This window comes from Protomyctophum parallelum, assembly GCF_964188405.1.
Source record: "Protomyctophum parallelum genome assembly, chromosome: 10".
Lineage (NCBI taxonomy): Eukaryota > Metazoa > Chordata > Actinopteri > Myctophiformes > Myctophidae > Protomyctophum > Protomyctophum parallelum.
The window spans coordinates 14,703,830-14,726,526 of NC_139704.1; the positions used below are offsets into that span (position 1 = coordinate 14,703,830).

The window sequence follows — 22,697 nt, forward strand, 5'->3', positions numbered from 1 at the left end:
TGAACACACGACACCGATTGGATCGGCGCGCCGCCGCGACCTACGTCACGCTCTTAGGCGTGTCGAACGCCCAAATTTGGACAGCCGACAATGCTCCTCAGCCAATCACAGTTCGAGTCCGCAGCGTTTAAAAGCGGCCCGCCAGACGGGGCCCACCAGATGCTTTGAAACTTTGATCGGATTCAGACGCATCTACTCCTTGCTCATCATCACATCTCACACAAGCTACAACCAACCTACAACGAACGAACTCCTAACTCCATCAGAATTTGATTGATTTATAGATTGAAACCTTTGTTTGTTCTCGAAAAGATTTAACGTTTTCAACCAGATTTCTCTCGCAGGTTCTCTCTCTCCCTCCCCGGCTCCCCCCCCACCTCTCTATCTCTCCTTGCTACAGAATGCAGCAGTACGCCATCCAGGTGATCAACGAGGCAAGTGCAGGACGTTCCAGAAAGGGGACCAAGAGAATCAGCGTCCACGACCCTGAACTGCACCGTCACATCGACCAGGCAAGTAGGCTCACGGGCCACGGCTGTTTAAAACCTCTCGACTCGTTGTGGCTTCTTTTTATTTGAATGTAACAAATAGTAACAATGCAATGCCGCCGTCGTTCAACTCAACGGTCATGTTTGGTGGAAAAAAATACGATCTACTACAACAACAACCTGTAGCATCCTGGGGCGTTGTTAGCTTGTAGTTATCTAGGTTCTGAAGCTGGTTCTCTCATGCGCAAACCAAACCGTTAAGATGGGCTCCCAGTCCAGTCACAGGTTCACGGCGCTCTTCACGAGCGTAATGGCGGAACTTCACTCTTGTTTTGCTCACCGTGTTACTTTCAACGTTAACGTCTACATAAGTGTTCAGATTTCAAACATAAAGTCCTCACCCCCGGGCCACGGATGTTAGAATTTTGCACGGACGGGTTATTGGCACCCGTGCATTCCGTATTGTTCAATAATAAGCATTTTAATCCGACCGCCGGCCATTTTCTAAAAATTCAAATGTATTAACGTCCAATACACCGATAGGGGCGCGTAGTTGAAACTTTTACAGTCTATGAGTTGAAAGCATGGCAAAGACTGAGAAAATGGCCGGCGATCGGATTAAAATGCGTTTTATTGAACAATACGGAATGCAACGGTGCAATACCCGCCCGAGCAACATTCTAACATCAGTGGCCCGGGGGTGAGCACTTTATATTTGAAGTCTGAACCTTTTTGTAGACGTTAACGTTGTAAATGTATCAAGGTGCACAAAGGGGTGATATTGTCATGACCATAAATTGGACATGACGGTCATGTTTCAGCTTTCAGGAGTAATTCTAATTCAGTGGTGGAAGTAATGTCAGCTAAAATGTTAATCTACATGCACATCTTTTTGGCTCCATCACTTCCAAATTCACTCATTTATCCTGTTTGAGTTCTCTCTCTCCTGATTGGATAACATTGGTATATATTTTTGAGAGAGAGAGAGAGAGAGAGAGATTTGGAAGTTTATTATCTTTGCCCATGAAGCTTTCAGAAGGTTCCCACCCGGTTCCCCTTCCATGACCATCACATCTGAAACATTTTCTAAATATGAATTTAAGCACATGCTACTTCTGTCTGATTTTACTTCAGTCATGCTAGTGTAGCTGGAGAGACAGGGAGACCTTCACAATATAGAGCTATTTTATTTAACATGTCATGTAGGCCTATAAATAAATGTAACTTGCCTTTTAAATGCAGTTGGAAAACCTTTTTTTTATTCTTTTTTTAACTGAACAGTGGAGGGGCGTGGAGAACCCTGCAGAGGAGGGGAGGAAGTCGATTGACTCCATCAGTGTCTGCATGCCTGTCATCAGGAGACGTGCAGCCAGGAGAAGAAAGAGGTCCACCACCACCCATGTAGACGTACTGCAGTGTGACACTGCAGAGCTGATGCCGGATAGGAAGGTGTGGACGAGGGCTTCAACAAGGGCTGCGACCCTCGAGTGCCTACGGGTGAGTTTTGGCTTGTCCGCACTGCATTGCATGTACACTAGTTACACACCTACTGTAAAGGGTCCTTTTGCACTCCTGGTAGTTTTACTGTAGGTGATGATCAAGAGACAATACAAATTATCGGATTAACAATGCAATTGTGTTATTGGCATTGAACACTGGAACATGTGAATGAAATTAACATATTATGCACTGGGCATATTATGACAAATAACTTCAATATACAAATCACTAACGTATCAATCACTTTAAATATGTTTACAGTTTAACCCTGAAGAAAAGTTTTTTAATCTCTTATATATTTTTGTCCTTCTCAGAAGAATGGAGTGACCAAGCCTTTGAAGAAGAAACCCAAAGTAGCTGTTAAGCCAGCACAGCCACTTCCTCAAGTTGCTCCCTCTCCTGTTCCAGAACCTGCACATGTTGATGATCCGCAGACATGGGTGATGGACATCGATGCAGGGGACTCAGACATGCCCGAGCTATGTTCTGAATATGTGAAAGACATATATGCATACCTAATGGATCTAGAGGTACGTGGTGCCAGAGACACTTTTCTTTTTTTACTTCATGATGTGGTACCCGGAATGCTCAACCCAAAACACACTCGCCCCATTTTCTCCCCCAGCGGTTCTTACGTTTACTGAGGTTAAGGTTACGAATAAGTTTAGGGACGGCACAGTTTTACTGAGGTTTAGAGTTTAAAATGTTGGCCCGAGCCGACTCCAATTTGTTATGTATTTGTCGGGCTTCGGGTCGGGCCGGGCTAGTCATTTTATATATGATATTATTCATATTATTATTATATATATATTTTATTTTAATAAAGACAGTTGGACATGGGTACAATGACTGATGTTCTTAACACATTATTAAGATTTGATGAGAAAAACGGCTGCCTGCAGCAATCAAGCTTGTTTAGAATAAATGTCGGGTTTCGGGCCGGGTCGGGCTCACTTTGTCAATTATGTAAACGGCCTCGGGGCTGGGCCCGGGCTGAACTTCTGTCGGGCCGGGTCGGGTCGGGCTCAACATTTTAGGCCCGATTAAAGCTCTACTGAGGTTACGTTTTGGAATAATGTTGGGTTTAGGTATAGTTTTACTTAGGTTAATGTTTAGGAATAAGTTTAGGGACGGCATAGTTTTGACTGAGGTTACGTTTTGGAATAATGTTGGGTTTAGGTATAGTTTTACTGAGGTTAATGACAATGTTTAGGAATACCTGGTGGTGAGTTTGCCAGATTTGACCCCGGGTGAACATTTTGGGGTGAGTGTTGTATTACATGATGTGACCTGGTGTCTTGCAGGAGTGTAATTACATATTTTGTTTGTACAGGTACGTCAGGCTGTGAGACCCAGGTACATGAAGGGCTACGACATAACGCCATGCATGCGAGCTTGCCTAATTGACTGGCTGATCCAGGTTCATTCAATGTTGCAGCTTCTGCAGGAGACACTGTATCTAACAGTTGCTATCTTGGATCGCTTTCTGCAGGTAAGGGCAACTTACACATTTGTTTGCATATTTTATCTGCTCTTGTGTTTTGCCATTTGATTTTTTGAAATTTGTTATTGTGTATTTATTACAGGTTCAGCCGGTTTCACGAACGAAGCTGCAGCTTGTTGGTGTCACTGCCATGCTGCTCGCCTCAAAGTACGAGTCAATGAGAAGAGGCGCCCCAAAGGTCCGGGACTTTGCTCGGCTCACAGACAACGCCTTCACACCCGCTCAGATTAGACAGATGGAGCAGGTGATGCTGAATGCTCTCAAGTTTGAGCTGGGGAGCCCACTGCCGTTGCACTTTCTCAGGAGAGCTTCCAAGGCTGCAACCGTGAGTTTCTGTTCACATAGTCATAGTAAAAGTATCAATGCCGCAATGTAGGGAAACTGTAACAAGTGCTGGTCCTAATACATTATAAGCTCGGCAGAACAGCAGATTTGTAAAAGTCTTTACTGCATTATCACCAGCACTTGGAACATGTAAACCTTTTTAGAACTTCTAGAAGTTGTCCTGCATGACTAACATTTATAACTAGTGTTATGAAGCCTTATAAGTGGATTATAAAAGCAATTTGATGCATTATAGACCTCACCTTTAAACCTTGTTGTAGATTATTTGGTATTTCAAGCAGGCTTTTCAATAGTGTTTGTCTGTTACTCTGTTCTAGGCTACTATGAAGATCCACGCGCTGGCAAAGTATCTGATGGAGTTGACACTCCTCGACTACGAGATGGTTCACTACCGGCCCTCTGACATCTCTGCTGCTTCCCTCTGCCTCTCCCAGAAGCTGCTGGATGGCCTGCCATGGGTGAGTTGAATAGAACTGATGTGGGGACGTGGATGTCCGCTTATAATAGTAGGCTACAGATGGCTAGAATGACGGTTTGTCTTAGTTCTAATTTGTTTTTGCTTCATGTGTTGCAGACTCCTACAGAAAAGTACTACACCACATACGACGAGGTTCACCTAAAGCCGATCATGCAGCAGATGGTGAAGAATGTGGTTGTCGCCAACGAGGGGAGAACAGAGTTCCAGGTGAGTTGGTTAAAAGTATTTGGAAGTTAATGGAGCACCATGGGGATGATTAAATACTGGGGGACTGCCAAATCTTTGTGGGATACTTTGAACTTTCAACATTAAAAAACAAAAAAACTTCAACCCTAGCCTTCCTATTTTGGGGACAAAGCTGAGCTACAAGCTCACAAAGACTCCCACTGTTAGGCGTTGGTAGCTTGTGGATCTGCTTTTTTCGGCAAAGGTTTTGTGTAGAGGGGAAAAAAGTGCAGATAAAGTTCAGAGCCAACGTAAAGTTTTCTATTGAGGGTATAAGTGGTGAAATCCACAAGTAAACGTGAAAATGAAGAAAATCAAGTATTTACAACACTGATGGTGTTGTCAAACATGTCTGAAATCTATCAAAGTTTAATCTGCAACTGAAAAATGTTGGAAGACCCCTGCTGTAGATGTATACTAATGCAAATGTACCCTCTCCACCTAGGCTGTCAGGAGCAAGTACTCTCAGAGCAAGCAGATGGAGAGCGCCCTCCTCCCCGAGTTGCAGTCATCTGTACTTAAGAGCCAGGCAGTCTATGAAGAGGAGTCACTGGATTGCTGTGACTTCATGGGAGTGGAAGATCTATTGCCCATGGTCAAAGCCAACAAACGTCCCTCTTGGGAAAAGAGTCCCACTTGGTTAGAGTACTTCATGAGCGGTTGCAGGAGCTGAGGTCATCTACTAGACAGATTCCATAATGGAAGATGTCTGACCCCCCTCGCCCTTTATCTATTTAACCCATTTAGGCCGAACAGTTTTCTGAAAAACGTCTATGGTTCTCAACCTTTTCCATGTCAAGGACCCCCGGAATTATCTGTATTTGGCCATGGACCCCCATCTGAACATATGATGTTCCAGGCCTCCTAGAAGCAAAGATATGAGTTAAAAACATTCACTGTGAAAGAATATATATTCAAGATTTGTGCCATATATTCACAATGTTTCAAAAATAGTAGGTCTATAACATAATGCTTAGATGTTCAACTTTTAAAATGTCTATTTAAATATTTTATTTTTATTTTGTAAATTCCTGTTTAAACCTGTGATATTATGTAAATAATCATTGTTTTATATTCCCATAAATGTTTTGTTTGGTATTGTATTTGCAGCCTTTTAATGTTTACCAGGGGTTAAAAACATTCACTGTGAAAGAATATATATTCAAGATTTGTGCCATATATTCACAATGTTTCAAAAATAGTAGGTCTATAACATAATGCTTAAATGTTCAACTTTTAAAATGTCTATTTAAATATTTTATTTTTATTTTGTAAATTCCTGTTTAAACCTGTGATATTATGTAAATAATCATTGTTTTATATTCCCATAAATGTTTTGTTTGTTATTGTATTTGCAGCCTTTTAATGTTTACCAGGGGTTTCAGCAGTTCTTACACTTCTCTCTATATATGGCTTAATGTCTGAAGTAATCCAAACCTTAGACTTGTGTACGTCTGAGATTAAAGAGCAAATAACTTTTTATTACTACAGGTTTCTGCTCATTTGTTTAAAGGCATTTTGCTCAGAGGTCAAAGCTTGTGTAAAGTTTTTGAATTGGGGTTGACAACCAGAGATAATTGCCAGGTGCTAATGTGACAATGTAAGCAGCAAACTAGCAAAGGTCTCATTACGGAAATATGATTTTTGCATATTTACATCACTTTTCCAGAGTGATTTAAATTACGGTAAGTACGGTAAGCGACACATTGTTAGCCTGTGATCAGCTATTTTTAAATGAATCTGCAAAGTAACCTGTTAATTGTACAATATTTTCCTCTGAGGTATAGTGGAGCAGGAATATGTAATTAATCCAGTCTTCTCTGGCAGGTGTTTGTAAACTAACTCATCAGTCAGAGCATGTTAGACCTCTCCAGCTCTTTAGTAAAAGGAAATGGCATTTTCAGGCTGGGATACCAAGTTTATCCAATCAGCAGAGAACTATCTTACAGGACAAAAGATAGCATGCCAAATTTAGATGTTTTAGAAGAGCAGTGGTTCTCAAAGTGAAATCCGGGTTCCTAAGGATGTAACTGTTGAGTGTACAAATGGAACCAAAAGTAATATGTTTGAGAACCCCTTTCTGAGAATGCTGGAAAATGCCAAATGTTTAGGCAAAACCTTATCTGCTCTCAGCCAGTAGATGGCACCAACACAACACACTACTGAAAACAAAGTTAGTTTTTTAGGAATAGTTTCTGATTTTCTAACTGGCCTGACACGCAGTGATGATGCGGCTTCCATTTACATTTTTAATATCTTATTATAGAGGTTTTGATTGTGGTATTGATAGCCAGGCTGACTGTACCAACAGTAACACCTATAACATAAAACCTCTAATGTATTAAAGAAATGTACAAATTAGGGGCTGTCAACATCTGGACCTAGTGGAGTGGTGGGTTGCAACTAACCAATGACATGAGACTACCAGAAGAATGCTCTGACCTTGAATACTTAAGAGACAAATGGACATTTGTTACATGAGATATTTCAGGATAAATCAACTGAAGAACTTTGAAGCTTCAAATACTGACCCAGTCTTTCATAGGATCCAAGATCCTGCAACATACGTTAATCAAATCAAACTTTATTTCTAGAGCACATTTACAAAGACCAGAAGGTCAACCAAAGTGCTGTACACAATCATGGTTCCGCTTGCATACAATCAAACAGCATAGTAAAACAACATCAAAGCATTTCTTCTCCCAGGGCCGCATTTGGCCCGTGGGCCTCACTTTGGACACAGCTGATGTACAGTGTACATCTGATCATGCCAATGTAGGCAGAGAAGTAACACATGTAATGCACTTTGTTGACAGACAGCATAAACAAAGTGTCTTAACGCTGTCTTTACATTTAAGGGATGAAGCGCCTGGCAACAGTCCCAGGACAAACACAAGCCTTGAGTGGTAAAAGGGAGTGGATATTATCACTGGAAAACATCTTCCCCACGCCAGAGAAAGCACTGTCTTAAGTCTTGAAATTAGATTGTGTTAATGGCATTACATTATGACACTAAGCATAATACACTATCAATGTCATTTTGATCCAAATGGGATTGAATTACTGATATAGTATATACTGTATAGTGCAAATAGTATAAATGCACTCAAACTGTCCCATATAGACATTGCTCCTATTAATCCATTATTGCATGTTTGCCAATGGGCATCACTGCAGGCTGAATCAGATTATTCAAAAAGGAATATTAATCCTTAAATCAGCTTGGAGTTTCTGATAATTATGTTGTGCATTGAAGGCAGAAAAACACTGGACAATGCAGTGTACATAATTTGAAAATGAAATACGTTAAACTAGTAGAGTCAGCATAAGAATAATGGTGTGCAAAGAGTCAGTAAAAATAACATAATAGTGGCAGAGAGCTGTGTTTTATTTGGTATAACATAATGGCTAGGAGTTCAGTAGCAACAAGTAGAACTAATTAAAATTTAAAATGGTGTACCGGTATTTACTGTATATAGTGCATTTATCAAAATATATTCTATATTTAATTAACATTATATGATATCCACCCGTTGCCATACACTTTCAATTCACAGTCCCACACCAATTGCAAAGGAAGCCATCATGAAATCTGGAGCAATTAGGGCCGGGGTTCAAAGTCTTGCTCAAGGATGCTTTGACACAAAGCCAGGATGAGCCAGGGATCAAGCCGTGAATCTTCCTATTCCTATATGGGCTAGCTAGCCTATAGAGCGTCGCAGTCCCACCCCCTTTCAGAACGATGAGTGGCCCAGGAAATGAATCCCAATGCATTTTGCCCATAGGCTTTTCTTAAAGTATTTATTTAAAGACAGTTACACCGCGGACAAAGCCAACTCGGATCGTGACAAATCATGACAATGAACACAATATTTTGGGCCGATCAAATCATTAGAAAGAAGAAAATAAAAGACTATTTGTTTTGTTTTTCTTCTTATAAATTATTTGATCGGCCCAAAACATAGTGTTCATTGTCATGATTTGTCACGATCCGAGTTGACTTTGTCCGCGGCGTAACCGTCTTTAAATAAATACTTTAAGAAAAGCCTATGGGTAAAATGCATTGGGATTCATTTCCTGGGCCACTCGTCTTTCTGAAAGGGGATGGGACTGCGAGTCTGCGACGCTCTATATGCCCTAGCCTGAGCCAGTGCTGCCCACCAACTCTTCATCTGTGTTAAATTCACAATATGAAATCAGATAATAAAAAATGTTGTATAAATAAAACACAAGTGTATAAGACTCCCATTATCTCGGCTAACATACAGTAAATGGACCATATTGGGATGACAACACATTCTTTGCTCATTTAACCAAACATGGACACACATCTGATTATAGAAGATATATGAATTGTACAATATCATCTACTCATAGATCATAGCTCATCACGGTGGCCCCATCCAAATCAACTCACAATCCAGCTTTTTCTCAAATCATAATGGGATACTGATTTATGGTGGTGAATGCGTAACCCTACATCTAGGGTCTAGCTTCCATTAATTAGCAAATGTGATTATAACCCAATAATTATATCTAACCACGCCCCATGAACAATTATCCAATTACACATTGTCATTACCTTCTCTGGCATTTTAATACATTGTTTATTTCGGATTACGTTTTTGACAATTTTATTTCAACCAAAAAATAATCAAACTCTGGTAATGTCATCTTCAGTTGTTTGGGAGACATAGTATGGTATAGTGCACAGATTGTGTGTTATGGTGAATAATATCACAGCTGTGAAGTTATTGCATCATAACACACTCCCTCGTGTTATATGTTATTTATAAATGCAGTATGGTGTTCAGAACTGTATAAAGCTCACTGACTGAGCTCCTGGAGGCCAAGCATTCATCATTGACGTTAACTGATTCATCCCACCTGGTGGGATGAATCAGTTAACGTGGGACCCACCACATCTTTGCCGTATTACACCTAGCCTGGCTCCTGGCTAACAAGGAGCCTCATCCATAATGTATACACAGTTAAGACCAACCAGACTCACAACAGTGAGCTCACATCTTAAGGCATACTCATGTTAACACTAACATCAAGTGACTGTATTCATCTCTAAAAGCTTTGCCTAAGACTAATTATGTTATGGGACCAGGACAGGAGTCAGAACAGTGTGGCTGGCTGATGCGTGTTTAGTTTAACCTGGACGCCAACTAAAATGTTTATATCAATGACGCAAACCAGACCTCAAGGGGCATGGGTTTAACGGCAGTGTTGATTGCAGAAGATTATTTCAGTGTGAAGGTCTTCGTTTAAGAATTGCATGACTAATATTTCCCTGAAAAGGAAGAAAAAGGCTGCACACTCATAGCCACGATGCTGGAAGTTTAATATCAGAAACCATCGTTTCAACCCTTTCCCTGAAGAAGACCTTACAGGTCGAAATGTTGTTTTCTGATATTAAACTTCCAGCATCGTGGCTATGAGTGTGCAGCCTTTTTCTTCCTTTTCATTGTTCATCACCTCAGACCTTTAGCACCTCATTAATATTGGTGTGTGCCCTTCTCCTACCTATTTATCATGAATTTGAATTACACATAATCAGATAACACGACAGTTTGCCATCATTTTAAAATGTAATTGTCCAGTGACTCAGTGAGCCAACATGCACAACAGCATCAAGCTGACGCCTGTTTGACCTGAATGGAATGGGACCTTAATTAATAACATTGTCTGGTAACAGGGTTGCCTGTTTCCCCTACTATTTCATGATAAAATGGCTGCTTTTTGTCCTTAGCTTCCACTGCATCCTTGGCATGTCTCCTTCCTCTTCATTCTGAATTATTAAATGGTCAGTCAAGAGTTGGGTAATCTCAAATTGCAAGACAAGACCAAAATATCTTCCCAAATACATACAAATATGGGGCCTATAGTTTCTCCACAGTCTCCTATTGCAGCCATAATATATTCCTGTAATGTTTTAAGGACTAAATTAAGCCTAATTTCAGCAAAAGTATAATTGTCTTTTATTGTAAGTTGATTATATAGCATAATTAAATGACTGGTCTTATTGGGCTTATTGCTGGGGTGTTTAAACATTTACCTTGTGCATAGATGGAGGGCTGACTTGTGGGATAGTGAACCGAGCCCATCAAGCTGAATATGACAAAGTATGACAACTCTCAGTGCAGCCTCTGCCAGTTTGACAGCAGCAAATCCTTACAAAATGAATGACAAATTGTATTTGGAAGACTTATGGGACTGGTCTGGGGGGGACCATGCAATAACTTTTGTCTAGCCTGCTGCCTCTTATAATCACCTAATTGATAAAGAGCCTGTCATTCCATTCCGAAATCTACTGTGTCAGGCCAGTTAAAATGACAGGCAATAGGCAATGCCATGTCTCCCTTTGCACTTGCAGCGTGCTTTCATGGTCGGTCGGTCAGTGTGGGTAACTTGCAGCTGGCATTGTTTCTATAACAGGCAGCATTCTTATGGTTCAAATATAGTCCTATAATAGGACCCTGCAAGCAGCTGTCAGTATAGGTAAAAAGGGGACAACACTAATTGTTAGTAATTAAACTGGCATGTAGCTAAATCAAATTAAAACCCACAGAGTAGCCAATTTCAATTGAAATCAAAGGTCACGCTTGGAACATCACTGTCATGAGTGTCATGTTCAACAATATATCTGATTTATTAATCTCAATGCATGCCATGTGGTCTCCTATTAATCACCACAGGTAGAGTAGTGGCCATATTGAGTAAAACAAATCACAACCCTGTTATTAGTTTCAACACCGTTATTATATTATTCTATACCCGTAAGACACCCTGAGGGCAAGAAGCGACTGCCTGGGTGACGGCAGACTGCTGGGCGAGCGCTGGCGCTTTGGCATGGGGGGTCAGATCATGCAATGAATTCTGTACTGCCATATAGCCTATGGAGCGTGTCTTGAGTGTACAGGGTTTGATGAGGTCAGATCAACATATGGAAATGGGATGAATGAACAGGTCAGCTCCATATATGGAGATCTAAGCGATTAATGTTTGAGGTCAGATGTGGAGTTGCTGGCCGGCTCTATATATGCAGATCTAGGTAATGATCCAGTCTTCTCCATGTATGGCCAGGCTATCCAAGGTTTGATGAGGTCAGTGTCGTGATCTGCATATATGGAGATGGCCATATATGGAGATGGCCATATATGGAGCGTGTCATGAGGCGTGACGGACTGACGGTCATATATTGCAGGGGTTCTCAACTATTTTGGCTGGGGACCCCCAAAATGTTTTGGCCATAGGCCTATGTCTCGTGCCATTTCACAAGTTTTGAAATGTATAGAAACAAAGCTTTTTAAAATAGCATAGTCTACAATAGTCTACAAGCTCACATGTTATTTCTATAGCCATAGTCTACATAAAGCTAAATTGAGGTATCATGTATGGGGTGAATAAACAGATCTGGGGGTACTCAAGTTGTGCATGCAGCTGCCTAAATGGAGACCCACCGTCCAAGCCACCCTTCCCCCCTCAGAGGTAGAACAGAATTTAGTACTTATGTCTTGAGATGTTTTCTGTTCTCATCAAGTCATAAATACACATATAGAAACACCTGTACTTACATCCACATCACAATGTCATGTATGTCACAGTGCAATATAAGGAGTTGTGGTTTAGATGTAGTCTTATACATTTCATGTTTAAACTAAAGTGAGCCCAAGTTCTTAAGATATGGCTTGAGCCTTAAGTGATCAATAGGGGGAGGCCAGAGTTAACAGGTCAAAGAGGTCATACAGATCATGTGATTGGCCCACAGGAAGTCTATGCCAACACATGGTTATAATCATGGCCTGATATGGGAGAGCCAGCGGGTCAAATAGGTCATACCATTTCTAAGTCCAGACGAACACACACACACACACACACACACACACACACACACACACACACACACATGCAATCCTACCTGGAGGGGAGAGAACAGATGGTGGAGGTGAACGGAACACTGTCCCCTCCCCTCCCAGTGAGCTGTGGCGTCCCACAAGGAAGCATACTAGGGCCTTTACTGTTCCTAATATATGTTAACGACATGACTTCAGCTTGTGACTGCAACTTGTTCCTGTTCGCAGATGACTCAGCACTGCTGGTCTCGGACAGGAACAAACTGCAGGTTGAAAAGACCCTCAGCTCTGAACTCGGTAGAATCTGCACCTGGCTCGCTGATAACAAACTATCCTTACACCTGGGAAAAACTGAATCCATCCTCTTCGGATCAAATAGTAATCTCAGCAAGGCAGATGGCTTCTTGGTTAGAGTGGGTGACAATATTATCACACGAAAAGATCAAATTACCTACCTAGGTTCCATCCTGGAGGCCAATCTTTCCGGTGATAAGATGGCCACCAACGTAATCAAAAAAGTCAATCAAAGAACAAGATTCCTTTACAGGATCTCCTCACTGGTCAGCAAAAACACCTTGAAGACCTTAACAGGAGCCCTCGTACAAGGTTTCTTTGACTATGCATCCACCTCTTGGTACCACAGCACCTCAAAGGCCCTTAAAACAAGGCTCCAGACCTCCCAAAACAAACTGGTCAGGCTCCTACTTGGCCTCACCCCCCGAACCCACCTCACCCCTGCCCACTTTGACAGGCTGGGATGGCTTAGGGTCGACGACAGAGTACAGCATCTTGCAATGGGTCTGGTCCACAAGATTCGATACACCACCAAGATACCCATGTAGGCCCAGGCCGTGGCGTAACGGTCTGGGCACCGGACTGGTAATCCAGTCGCAGTGTGCCGCGGGTTCGACTCCCGAGCCCGACACGGCCTTTACTGCATGTCATCCCCCCATCTCTCTCCCGTTTCCTGTCAGCCTACTGTCTGTCCCTTCAAAAATCAATAAAAGGCGTAAGCCGCAAAAAAATATCTTAAAAAAAAAAAAAAAAGATACCCATGTACCTGTCTAAATACTTCCTTAATGTAAACGAAGTCCACACCCACAACACCAGAGGGAGTGCAACAAACCATGTACAACCCAGATTCGGCACAAACAAGGGACTAAATTATTTTCGCTCCTATGCCACCAAAATGTGGAACGCCCTACCAACAGTCATTAAGACATGTGAATCCCTTGACTCCTTCAAAACCGCTCTCAAAGGGCACCTACGGATGGCTGCAATTCGAAACTGGCCTCTGTAAAATCTGAATCCCCCCCCCCACACCCCATTTCCCCTCACTGTATATGTATCTTTTCCCTTTTTGCTTCCTATATGATGAATTCCTGTTCTGTTCTTTAGCTACATAGAAGTGTCTATTTGTATGTCTCTAAATGTTTTGATGAATTGAACAATGTGGACCCTGTTGTAAACAAGTGTAATGCTTAATTGGGTCGTCCACTCACAGTTAACAGTCTTTGTATTGAGTTTGTGCTTAAAATGTACTGTAAATTCTACAAACTGTTAATAAATATTTCAATCAATCAATCAATCAAACACACATGCACAGGATTCACATGCACTTAGTACATGTATGTAGACACTCAGTATATAAGATGACTGTGGTTGTTCAGATTTTGGCTTCTCAGAGAATATTTGGTCCTGTTTAGTCATGATTGTGGCAAGCTCATTGATGTTCTTGAAATAAACTCAAAATGAGAAAGAAAGGACACTGCCTGGACCCTCTCTTTTTTATACAACCTGCCTGGTAGCCTATATATCCACCATTGTGAACATTTAATAGACTGAGTGCCCAAAATTTCTGAGTGATCCGATTCCTAGCTAGCTCTGGTCCATAGCGTTAAGACGAAGAAGTACTACAGTAGGGTGATCCTTCTTTTCAAAAAGCTCGCATGAGCTGCATGGTCGAGACAATTAATGGTCTCCCAAGAGGGCTCAAGTAGGCTGTGTGGGATGACGACTTGCTGTGCGTTCAGTCAGTGCATTTGCATTGGGCGCAGCAGGACGCGGACGCAGGAGTAGGACTGCCTTTAAAAAAAAGATGACTTAACGGCGCTTAAGCGCATGTAAATTGTAAATCAAGAAGCTCGCAGAGGCTGGAAGATGTCGGTGGCAGTGAAAGGATTCAGAAGAAGACCCTCTAAATTAAAGTCCAAATGTGCTGCGCGCATGTGGAGAGTCTTTCCTCATCTTTTTCTCTGTCTTTCACTGGTCGGGTATGCAGCCCTGGGAGCGTTGCTTTTCAGATATCTCGAAGGAGACGGTGAGAACGTCAACGATGAGCAATATCACCAGTTCTTGGGACAAATGGTGACCTCCGTCCAGAACAAAACCCGTAAGTCGCCCAAGTCCTTAACTTACTTAATAATTTACCTTAATGTATAATTATATTTGGGATGTTGTTGACAAGACCGATATATGCCGCTAAAGTTAATCAAACTTTGTTTTGCAGTAGGCTACTAATAGCCCAATTGCCTCTTTTAATTTCAGAAAACATATCCTACTCACGTGAAAACATAGTGGATGAAGTAAAGACCTACATCGGAGAAAACTTCAAGGGCAAATGGCTTCAGAGCCCACACAGGTGGTCCTTCACCGGTTCAATGTTCTTCTGTTGCACAGTATTCACCACAGTTGGTAAGTATAGGCTGCTACAGGTTATACGTGGTTTGAAAGATGATATAGGCTACTGTTGCTACATGCCCTAGTCATGCTTATATAATAATATATAGGCCTGACAGGCTACTCATTTATTCTTTATTTTAATATGCTGCTTTGTTGAAATCAAAACTGTGTTTATTGTGTATGCTATACATTTCCCCTGTTATAGTCTACTCTTATAAGTCATAATTTAACCCCATCAAACTAACATCTCTAATCACTAACATCTCAATTAAATTAGTTATTTCATTGAAATAATGCCTAGTCAGCCAAACCAAGCTACATTATGAACGACAAGCCTCTGTAAGTTGTGGGCTGTGCTGTGCTGCCTGTGGTTTGGGGCTCATCTTGCACTTTGCTCATAATGACTGCATGTGTACTCAGCTGTGTGATATTGCACTGATGATACCAGGCAGTAAAGATGCTTGCAGCATCCTGCTCCTATAACAGCCCGTCAACCATCCATAACATCAGCCAGTCAACCATGCATGTACAATCTGTTTAATTTTTAATAAACACACTTTATGTCATGACACAATGTTCAGGACAACCTGTTTTAATACAGGCCTACCCCCTGGCAGCCAGGCTTGGAGTGGGAAATGTGGAATATATAGTTTTTTTATTGGCCTAAAATATTGTCTATATAGCCTACATAGATTCATGAATCCACCTGGCAACATTTTCACATTTTCATTATGCTTTAAGTAGCATGTGATGTGTCAAACTAGGAGGTTTTCATGATTCTGAATCCATTGCAAGCATTCGTTATGCACGAAAAAGTTGGAAAAACACTCCTTGGGCCAACAACGGCCATAGCTGTCATCACAAAATGTGATGAGGTCATCGCATTTGAGCACATTTGGGCAAGTGGCGAATTTAGCCCAAGGAGTGTTTTTCATGCAAAACTAATGCTTGGAATGTTGCATTCAGAATCATGAAAAAACCCTAGTTTGATACGTCACAACTACTTAAAGCATAATGAAATTTTGAACATGGTGCCTTATATAGATTGTTAATGGTCACATAACCCCCTATAAAAGAAATTGCTCGATAGATTCATGTCACTTCATAGTCACTTTGAACAAAAATGCCTGTTGGCTGCCGGACTACAGGACTTTTCAAAGGGCGTATGCCACTTGCAGTAGCACAGAACACACTGCTGCCCACAGACAGACATGGAATGCAAATGTATGGATGCCCTACACTGTTGTCTCCCCCCGCCGGGCCTGAACGACACTTTTCTTTATAGGATTACAGATGAGCATGTATTTTATGCTACTAATAAAACCTCTGTCAGTCACTCAGTAACACTCTGTCTGTTCTGCAAGGTTCTCCCAGACCCATAGAGACAATTTAGACATTTAGCAAATGCTTATAATACAGAGAGATTTACAGTAAGAGAGAGAGAAAGTCACGTCACTAGCATAGACTCTCATTGAAAAAATGGAATGCGGAAGTTCTCTTTCTATCTCAATGAGGGAGTTCCAATGTTTGGAACTACAGGAGGTTACAGCCTTGCAGGCTATGGCATCTCTCACTTACTTCGCTTACACAAGCACAAACAGAAGACAACAGCAGAACATGCAAACTTAAATCACTAAAAGTGAGGAGTGGCTGTTGTATTTCTCATTATCTGCAGACAGCTGAGCTGCATGGTCACAGTGGTAGACTACCACTGGTAGTGCCCGCTTCTTGCCAGTCCCTGTGGGTCTACAGGCTCATACCAGACTGATGATTAGTAAACATTTACCAGGAGTAACAGTTCATCACATTTTCCATTCAAACCAGGACCTCGTCATTAGAATCAGACAGAAATTTGTTCCACGAACCAAGAAGTGTCTCGGCTGGTATGTTAGTGTAGTCGTGGACATGAATAAACACACTAAATATTTATTTTCATCACTGACAACTGGTTGTCCATAGACCATATTCACATTGTGCCCAATGCCCATCTTGCCATTAAGTAAATGAAGTTATTTTCTTCAATGCAAAAATCCAACTTGGCCACCATGTGAATGGTCTATGGGTGGTCTTCCAAGTTTGATGCAAGTCAGTCGTCCCATCCCAATGCCATAGCCCACAATGCATTGTGCAGCGTATATGCCACCAGCTGCACCGTATCTGCTTTACTTCTTCTAAACTCTTAGCTGATGTTAATGTTTATACATTTTGAATTGTGTCGTGAGAAGTTGTCAAGCACTTTTCCATCTATACTCACAGTTGATGTTATAGTTTAGACATTTTGAATTGTGGGAAGGTGATTAATGGTGTTTTACTCGATAGTCTATACTCTATAGTACACCTCTACACGAACTGCAACCGAAACAAGTTATAGTATATATTTATTAATGTATTTAATTTATTTCCTTGACAGTGCCATTGTATTGTGTTGTTTATATTATGGCTGTGTGCTAGTAGGGAATATGTAGCACATGCTTTATGAAACACTTAGTATTTCTGTTGAGGAATCATCGCATCATTTATCATTTATAAACCCTTTCAAACAATAGCTGCAGCTTCAGTAGTGCCTGCCTGCGAGTTACAACTGCTTTGTCATCAGTATTTGTAGACAACATGTCACAAAGCCACACCTTGTTCATGTCAGAATCATGGCAACTGTCTTTAGGCTATTTGCAGTATGCCATAATTCAGCAATGCGTTGTTAGTTTATTTATCAGCTATTCTAACCACTTCCAACCGGGTGTTTCTGTTTTTGGCATGTCATTATAGGATAATTCTTTTTTTTTTTAAATAGCTAATTTAAACTTGGATATTTTTTTGTGAATGCCAGCAATTATGAAATGATTCATTCTGTTTCCAATTCTAATTTGGCATTGAAGCAAAACTAGAAGATCAAAAATCTTAAAGATGGAGTGCCACAATTTTTCCAGTTTTTGAATTGACAGTACTTCATTAGACACCCTGGAGTAATTTTTATGTACAATGATGTATTCCCTTTGTATTTAGGGTTTCTTTCTGGAGGCTGAACCCTTGACAGTCAAATGTGCCAATGAAAAAAACTGTAATGTGACATCACATTATCAGCCCCTCCCCTAACCCCTCCCCCTTTATCACACAACTACAGCTGTGGGTGCTGCCAGGCAAACCAGGCATACATGAACTGGTGGGGGTGCACACATAAAAATGACATTTTAACAAATACTGTACACTTTTTTGAATAAATCCTCCTTATATAACAATAAGACCTGATGATCATGTTTTAGGGTGTAACAAATCATCTTTAAAACAATCTTAATCCATCCAAGTGAATCCATATTTAGAATTGTTAGAAATTCATAAACCAAGGTCTTAATGCATTTATTTTAGTATTGTGTCTGATTTCTGATTTATTTTATTTTATTAAACACTTCTAAATATTATTAATTGTCAAATCTATATTAAATATATTCATATCTTATTGACAGAGTTCTCTCTGTATGTCTATATGGATAGAATAATAGGAGATGTGTTACTTTCTGCTATATGATAGCACATGGTTAAAGGAAGCTTTACTAAAAGCTAATGGCTAATGGCTGGTCAGCCACATGAAGGTCACAAATCACTGAACGGAAAACACTGAGCGGAGAGGAGAGCAGAATGCTTTTTCACATCACCACAAAAAGTATATTAGAAGTTGTTTGGTTGAGGTTGCGGCAGCCATATTATGTAATATTATCCCTGTATATTGCACTATTACTGTATCTCACATGTGTATCTCTAAATCACTGGTAACAAACACTGTATGTTTTGTACAATTAAGTTGATAGTGTAAAGATTCAGTGTGTACAATAAGGCAGATATCCTCCTACATATCTCATACTTCTCATACTATTAAGAAAATCTATTGAATATCTAATAAGGTTAGCAATAAAGAAATACAACATACAATTATGCACCAAATCTGGCATCACAAACTAAATGGTTTGTGATGCTCAGAAAATGCCAATAGATGGAAGCAATGCATTAGATTGGAGATAATAGAGCGTCGCAGTCCCACCCCCATTAATTTTTCCGATAGATGTTTAAAAAAATATTTATATTTAAAGACCTGTAAGCCTCGGGAGAAAGCCAACTCGGATGGTGACAAATCATGACAAACACAATTTTTTTAGGCCGAACAAATAATTAGAAAGAAGAAAAACAACAAAAAAGGTGTTGTACCCTGCCCTTTTTTTCTTCATTCTAATTATTTGTTCGGCCCAAAAAATTGTGTTTATTGTCATGATTTGTCAGGAGCAGAGTTGGCTTTGTCCGAGGCTTTAAAGGTCTTTAAATACATACTTTCTGAAACGTCTATGGGAAAAATGAATTGGAAATTCTCTTCCGGGCCACTCGTCGGGGGCGGGACTGCGACGCTCTATAGCCTTATGTGTATTTCCTTTCTGTAATTGTTAGCTCTGGTTCCATAGCTCTAATGCGGTTCATTTAGAGCTATGTTACTCTCAACTTCCGGGGCTTGCATGAATGCAGACCAGCCTCTTGTCTTTAGCGTAAATAAAAATAACGTTTTTGCTACTCACCAAAACAAAGGCGGGTTGTGTCTTTAGAAAGCCTACTTTCCTTAGTGGAAGCACTCTGAGCCCCCCACCACATAAACAGTACTTTTTGGCCAAAAGGGGATTTTGTTTCCACCGGAAAAAAATACTTTTAGTTACTCCACTGCGCCATTCTACCGATATTGCCCAGAGAATTGCCTCATAGAGAATATTTTTCCTCCGGTGAAAAGAAATCCCCTTTTGGCCAAAAAGTACCGTTTATACGTGTGGTGGGGGGCTCAGAGTGCTTGCACTAAGGAAAGTAGGCTTTCTAATGACACAACCTGCCTTTGTTTTGGTGAGTAGCAAAAACGTTCTTTTTATTTACGCTAAAGACGAGAGGCTGGTCTGCATTCATGCGAGCCTCGGAAGTCGAGAGTAACATAGCTCTAAATGCAATGCATTAGAGCTATGGACCAGAGCTATGTAATTGTGTGATCTATTGACCTATTTCTAACAATTGGAATAAGATTTGTATCAGTCTAAAAAGGAGACTGTTTTGTGCCTTATAGTCCTAACATTAGCTGAGCCCGTTCTCTCTGTTTGCAGGTTATGGGGAGATCTACCCAGTGACGCTACCTGGTAAGGTGGCGTGTATCTTGTATGCCATGGTGGGCATCCCCCTGATGCTTCTGGTTATCAGTGATGTAGGAGACATTCTTGCTGTGTTGATGTCAACAACCTACCTCCGCCTCCACAAAGTCTGTAAAAGCCTCTGCTACCGTACGTGGTCCCCACGAAAGGCCCAAGACAAGGCAGGGAGCACAATCCGGTCTCTGGATGATGGCACCTTCCTCTTCAGCCACAACGTTGTGGTTGGTGAACCCATGGACATCCGGGAGGTGCTCCACAGCCAGGCAGATGTGAAAAAGAAGTCAGTACAACTCCGTAACAACACGGATATCTTTGAAAAGATTCTTGCTAGGGAGAACTTCACCAGAAAAGGTCCCTTGCTCAGGAGTCTCTCCTGCCCAGAGTTGGACCGCATGCCCCCACCACCCAATAAATGCGCCATCTGGGACTTCACAGGTATAGGAGGTGAAATGGAACAGTTGAATGTACCTTTTGTGCTGATTCTCATCGTATTTTTCGCCTACATTTCCTTTGTTGGACTGATTTTACCCATTTGGGAAACAGAGTTTGATGATTTTGACTCCTTCTATTTCTGCTTCATCACACTCACTACTATTGGGTTTGGTGATATTGTGCCCAAACACCCAAATTACTTCATGCTTACCTCACTCTTCATCATCATTGGCATGGCCATCATGTCTATGGCTATCAAGCTGGGCCAGTCTCGCATTGTCAGCTGCTACCGACAGTGTATGCGCTTTGTCAGCAGGGGCAATGTGTTGACCTTTGAAAATGAAGAAAACGATTAAGTCCCCAAGGGTGTCTGTTTGTTGCCACAGAGTTGTGAAGTCCTCAAAGTTCAGGTCAAACAAGCCCCAATATGAGTGTCAGTGGGCAGTAAGGTGGGGGATCTGTTAACATGGTACTGCTTGTTTGTCTAGTTTTAATAGCGTTTGGAATATACATTATGCATGTGGCCAAAGCTTTTGTTCCAGTAGAACTGAACTCAAAACAACAATGATCCACTTTCAGTTTTACTACACTGGCTGTGGTATTATTTGATCCTCACATTGCACAAACTTTGAAGTCTGAATTTATACTACCGTATATACTGTGTGCCAATCTTTTGAATGTTTGGATTACAATGCAAGTATTAATGTATAAAGTTTTATTTCACAAAGAATACTCTAGCACAAGGAATGCAAGATATGGACACAATAATGACATCTGATATTAGCTGAATGATGCGTGTTTGTGTTTAATTGTATTTCACGCTAACACTCAGACAAATGAACATTAGTGGAACCTTAAGTTGTAAAGATGGATCATGAGCTTTATCTGTAGCTACTGTGCTCAGTGATCCAGGAACCAGAATTATCGATTCCATTCACTCATTGTATGGCAAAACTATTTTAGCACGCATAGATGAACATGACCAAGCAGATTCCGATTAACTAAACAAATGAAGTCCTGGTGATTTGTGGGAATTGCTGTACTCATGTTATACAGCATATAGCCTACCTTTGTCAGAAGTTCTCTTATCTGTAGCACAACAAACAATGACAGGTCACCAATATTGTGTAATAATAATAATATGAATTTATATAGTGTCTTTCATGAACCCAAGGACACTTTACATAAAATCAAAGAACCTATATTTTCCATAAGCCTGAGAGTAGGTGTCTTTTCAAGGCAGCCATAAAAAAGTCCAGAGCATGGCGAATCTCAGAAAATATTAACTTACTTTACCAGGACTCATTTTATATTGGCAAAATGTTGCTGTCTGTATGTACATATATATGTATGACCCAACAAAAGTATCAGTTCACTTGAGCTGTGTAATTCGCTGATTGGTCAACTTTTGTTGGGACCTAAATACATACAAACGGTGTCATGCAATTAGTCTGATGGCCCACTGTTCCGTACCATTGGTCTAATATGGTCTGCTTAAAGCTCAATGAACACTCCCCACTGGGAAGAGGAGCATCTTTAACATGGAAATGCATGGCAGAAAGGCACTGGCTTCTCAAAAAGCACTTTCTGTGGACACAGTCCCTCTGTCAGTCACACCTGGCCTGAGTACTTTCTGTGGACACGGTCCCAAGGTCAGTCACACCTGGCCTGAGTCAAACTAACTAAATTATAAACTAATTAGACTCTGAGCCGGGTGTGATGACAAGACATAATGGCATGCCTGCTGCATAGCTGTGACGTGGCTTCCCTGTGTTACTGCATGTGATAATAACATAGTCTGACATGCAATAGTCCGACACCCCCCTAACCGCACGCGGAAGCCACGGGTGTGTCTTAACCGGCCACATATGTCGGAGCGACGGGTGAGTCTTAACCGGCCACGTACTGTATGTCGGAGCGACGGGTGAGTCTTAACCGACCACGTATGTCGAACTAACGTATACCTCCATAACATACTAACATGAGCTAGCATCCCTATTCTGATGGGAGATGTAG

General features: G+C 41.1%; 2 protein-coding genes across 2 annotated transcripts; both read left to right on the top strand.

Annotated features, from left to right (window-relative positions):
- Positions 1-401: 401 nt before the first annotated feature.
- LOC310865688 (G2/mitotic-specific cyclin-B2-like) lies at positions 402-5,213 on the top strand (the record flags this gene model as incomplete). Its single annotated transcript, XM_083774900.1, has 8 exons — positions 402-512; positions 1,770-1,985; positions 2,303-2,518; positions 3,322-3,480; positions 3,575-3,817; positions 4,155-4,295; positions 4,412-4,522; positions 4,986-5,213. 8 exons carry the CDS (start codon positions 402-404, stop codon positions 5,211-5,213), a joined length of 1,425 nt encoding a protein of 474 aa, XP_083631026.1.
- Positions 5,214-14,751: 9,538 nt separating this feature from the next.
- On the top strand, positions 14,752-21,130 carry kcnk18 (potassium channel, subfamily K, member 18). Its single transcript, XM_083774354.1, has 3 exons — positions 14,752-14,794; positions 14,950-15,096; positions 20,205-21,130. The coding sequence occupies exons 1-3, from the start codon at positions 14,767-14,769 to the stop codon at positions 21,035-21,037; spliced, it is 1,008 nt and encodes a 335-aa protein (XP_083630480.1). The 5' UTR covers positions 14,752-14,766; the 3' UTR covers positions 21,038-21,130.
- Positions 21,131-22,697: the final 1,567 nt, after the last annotated feature.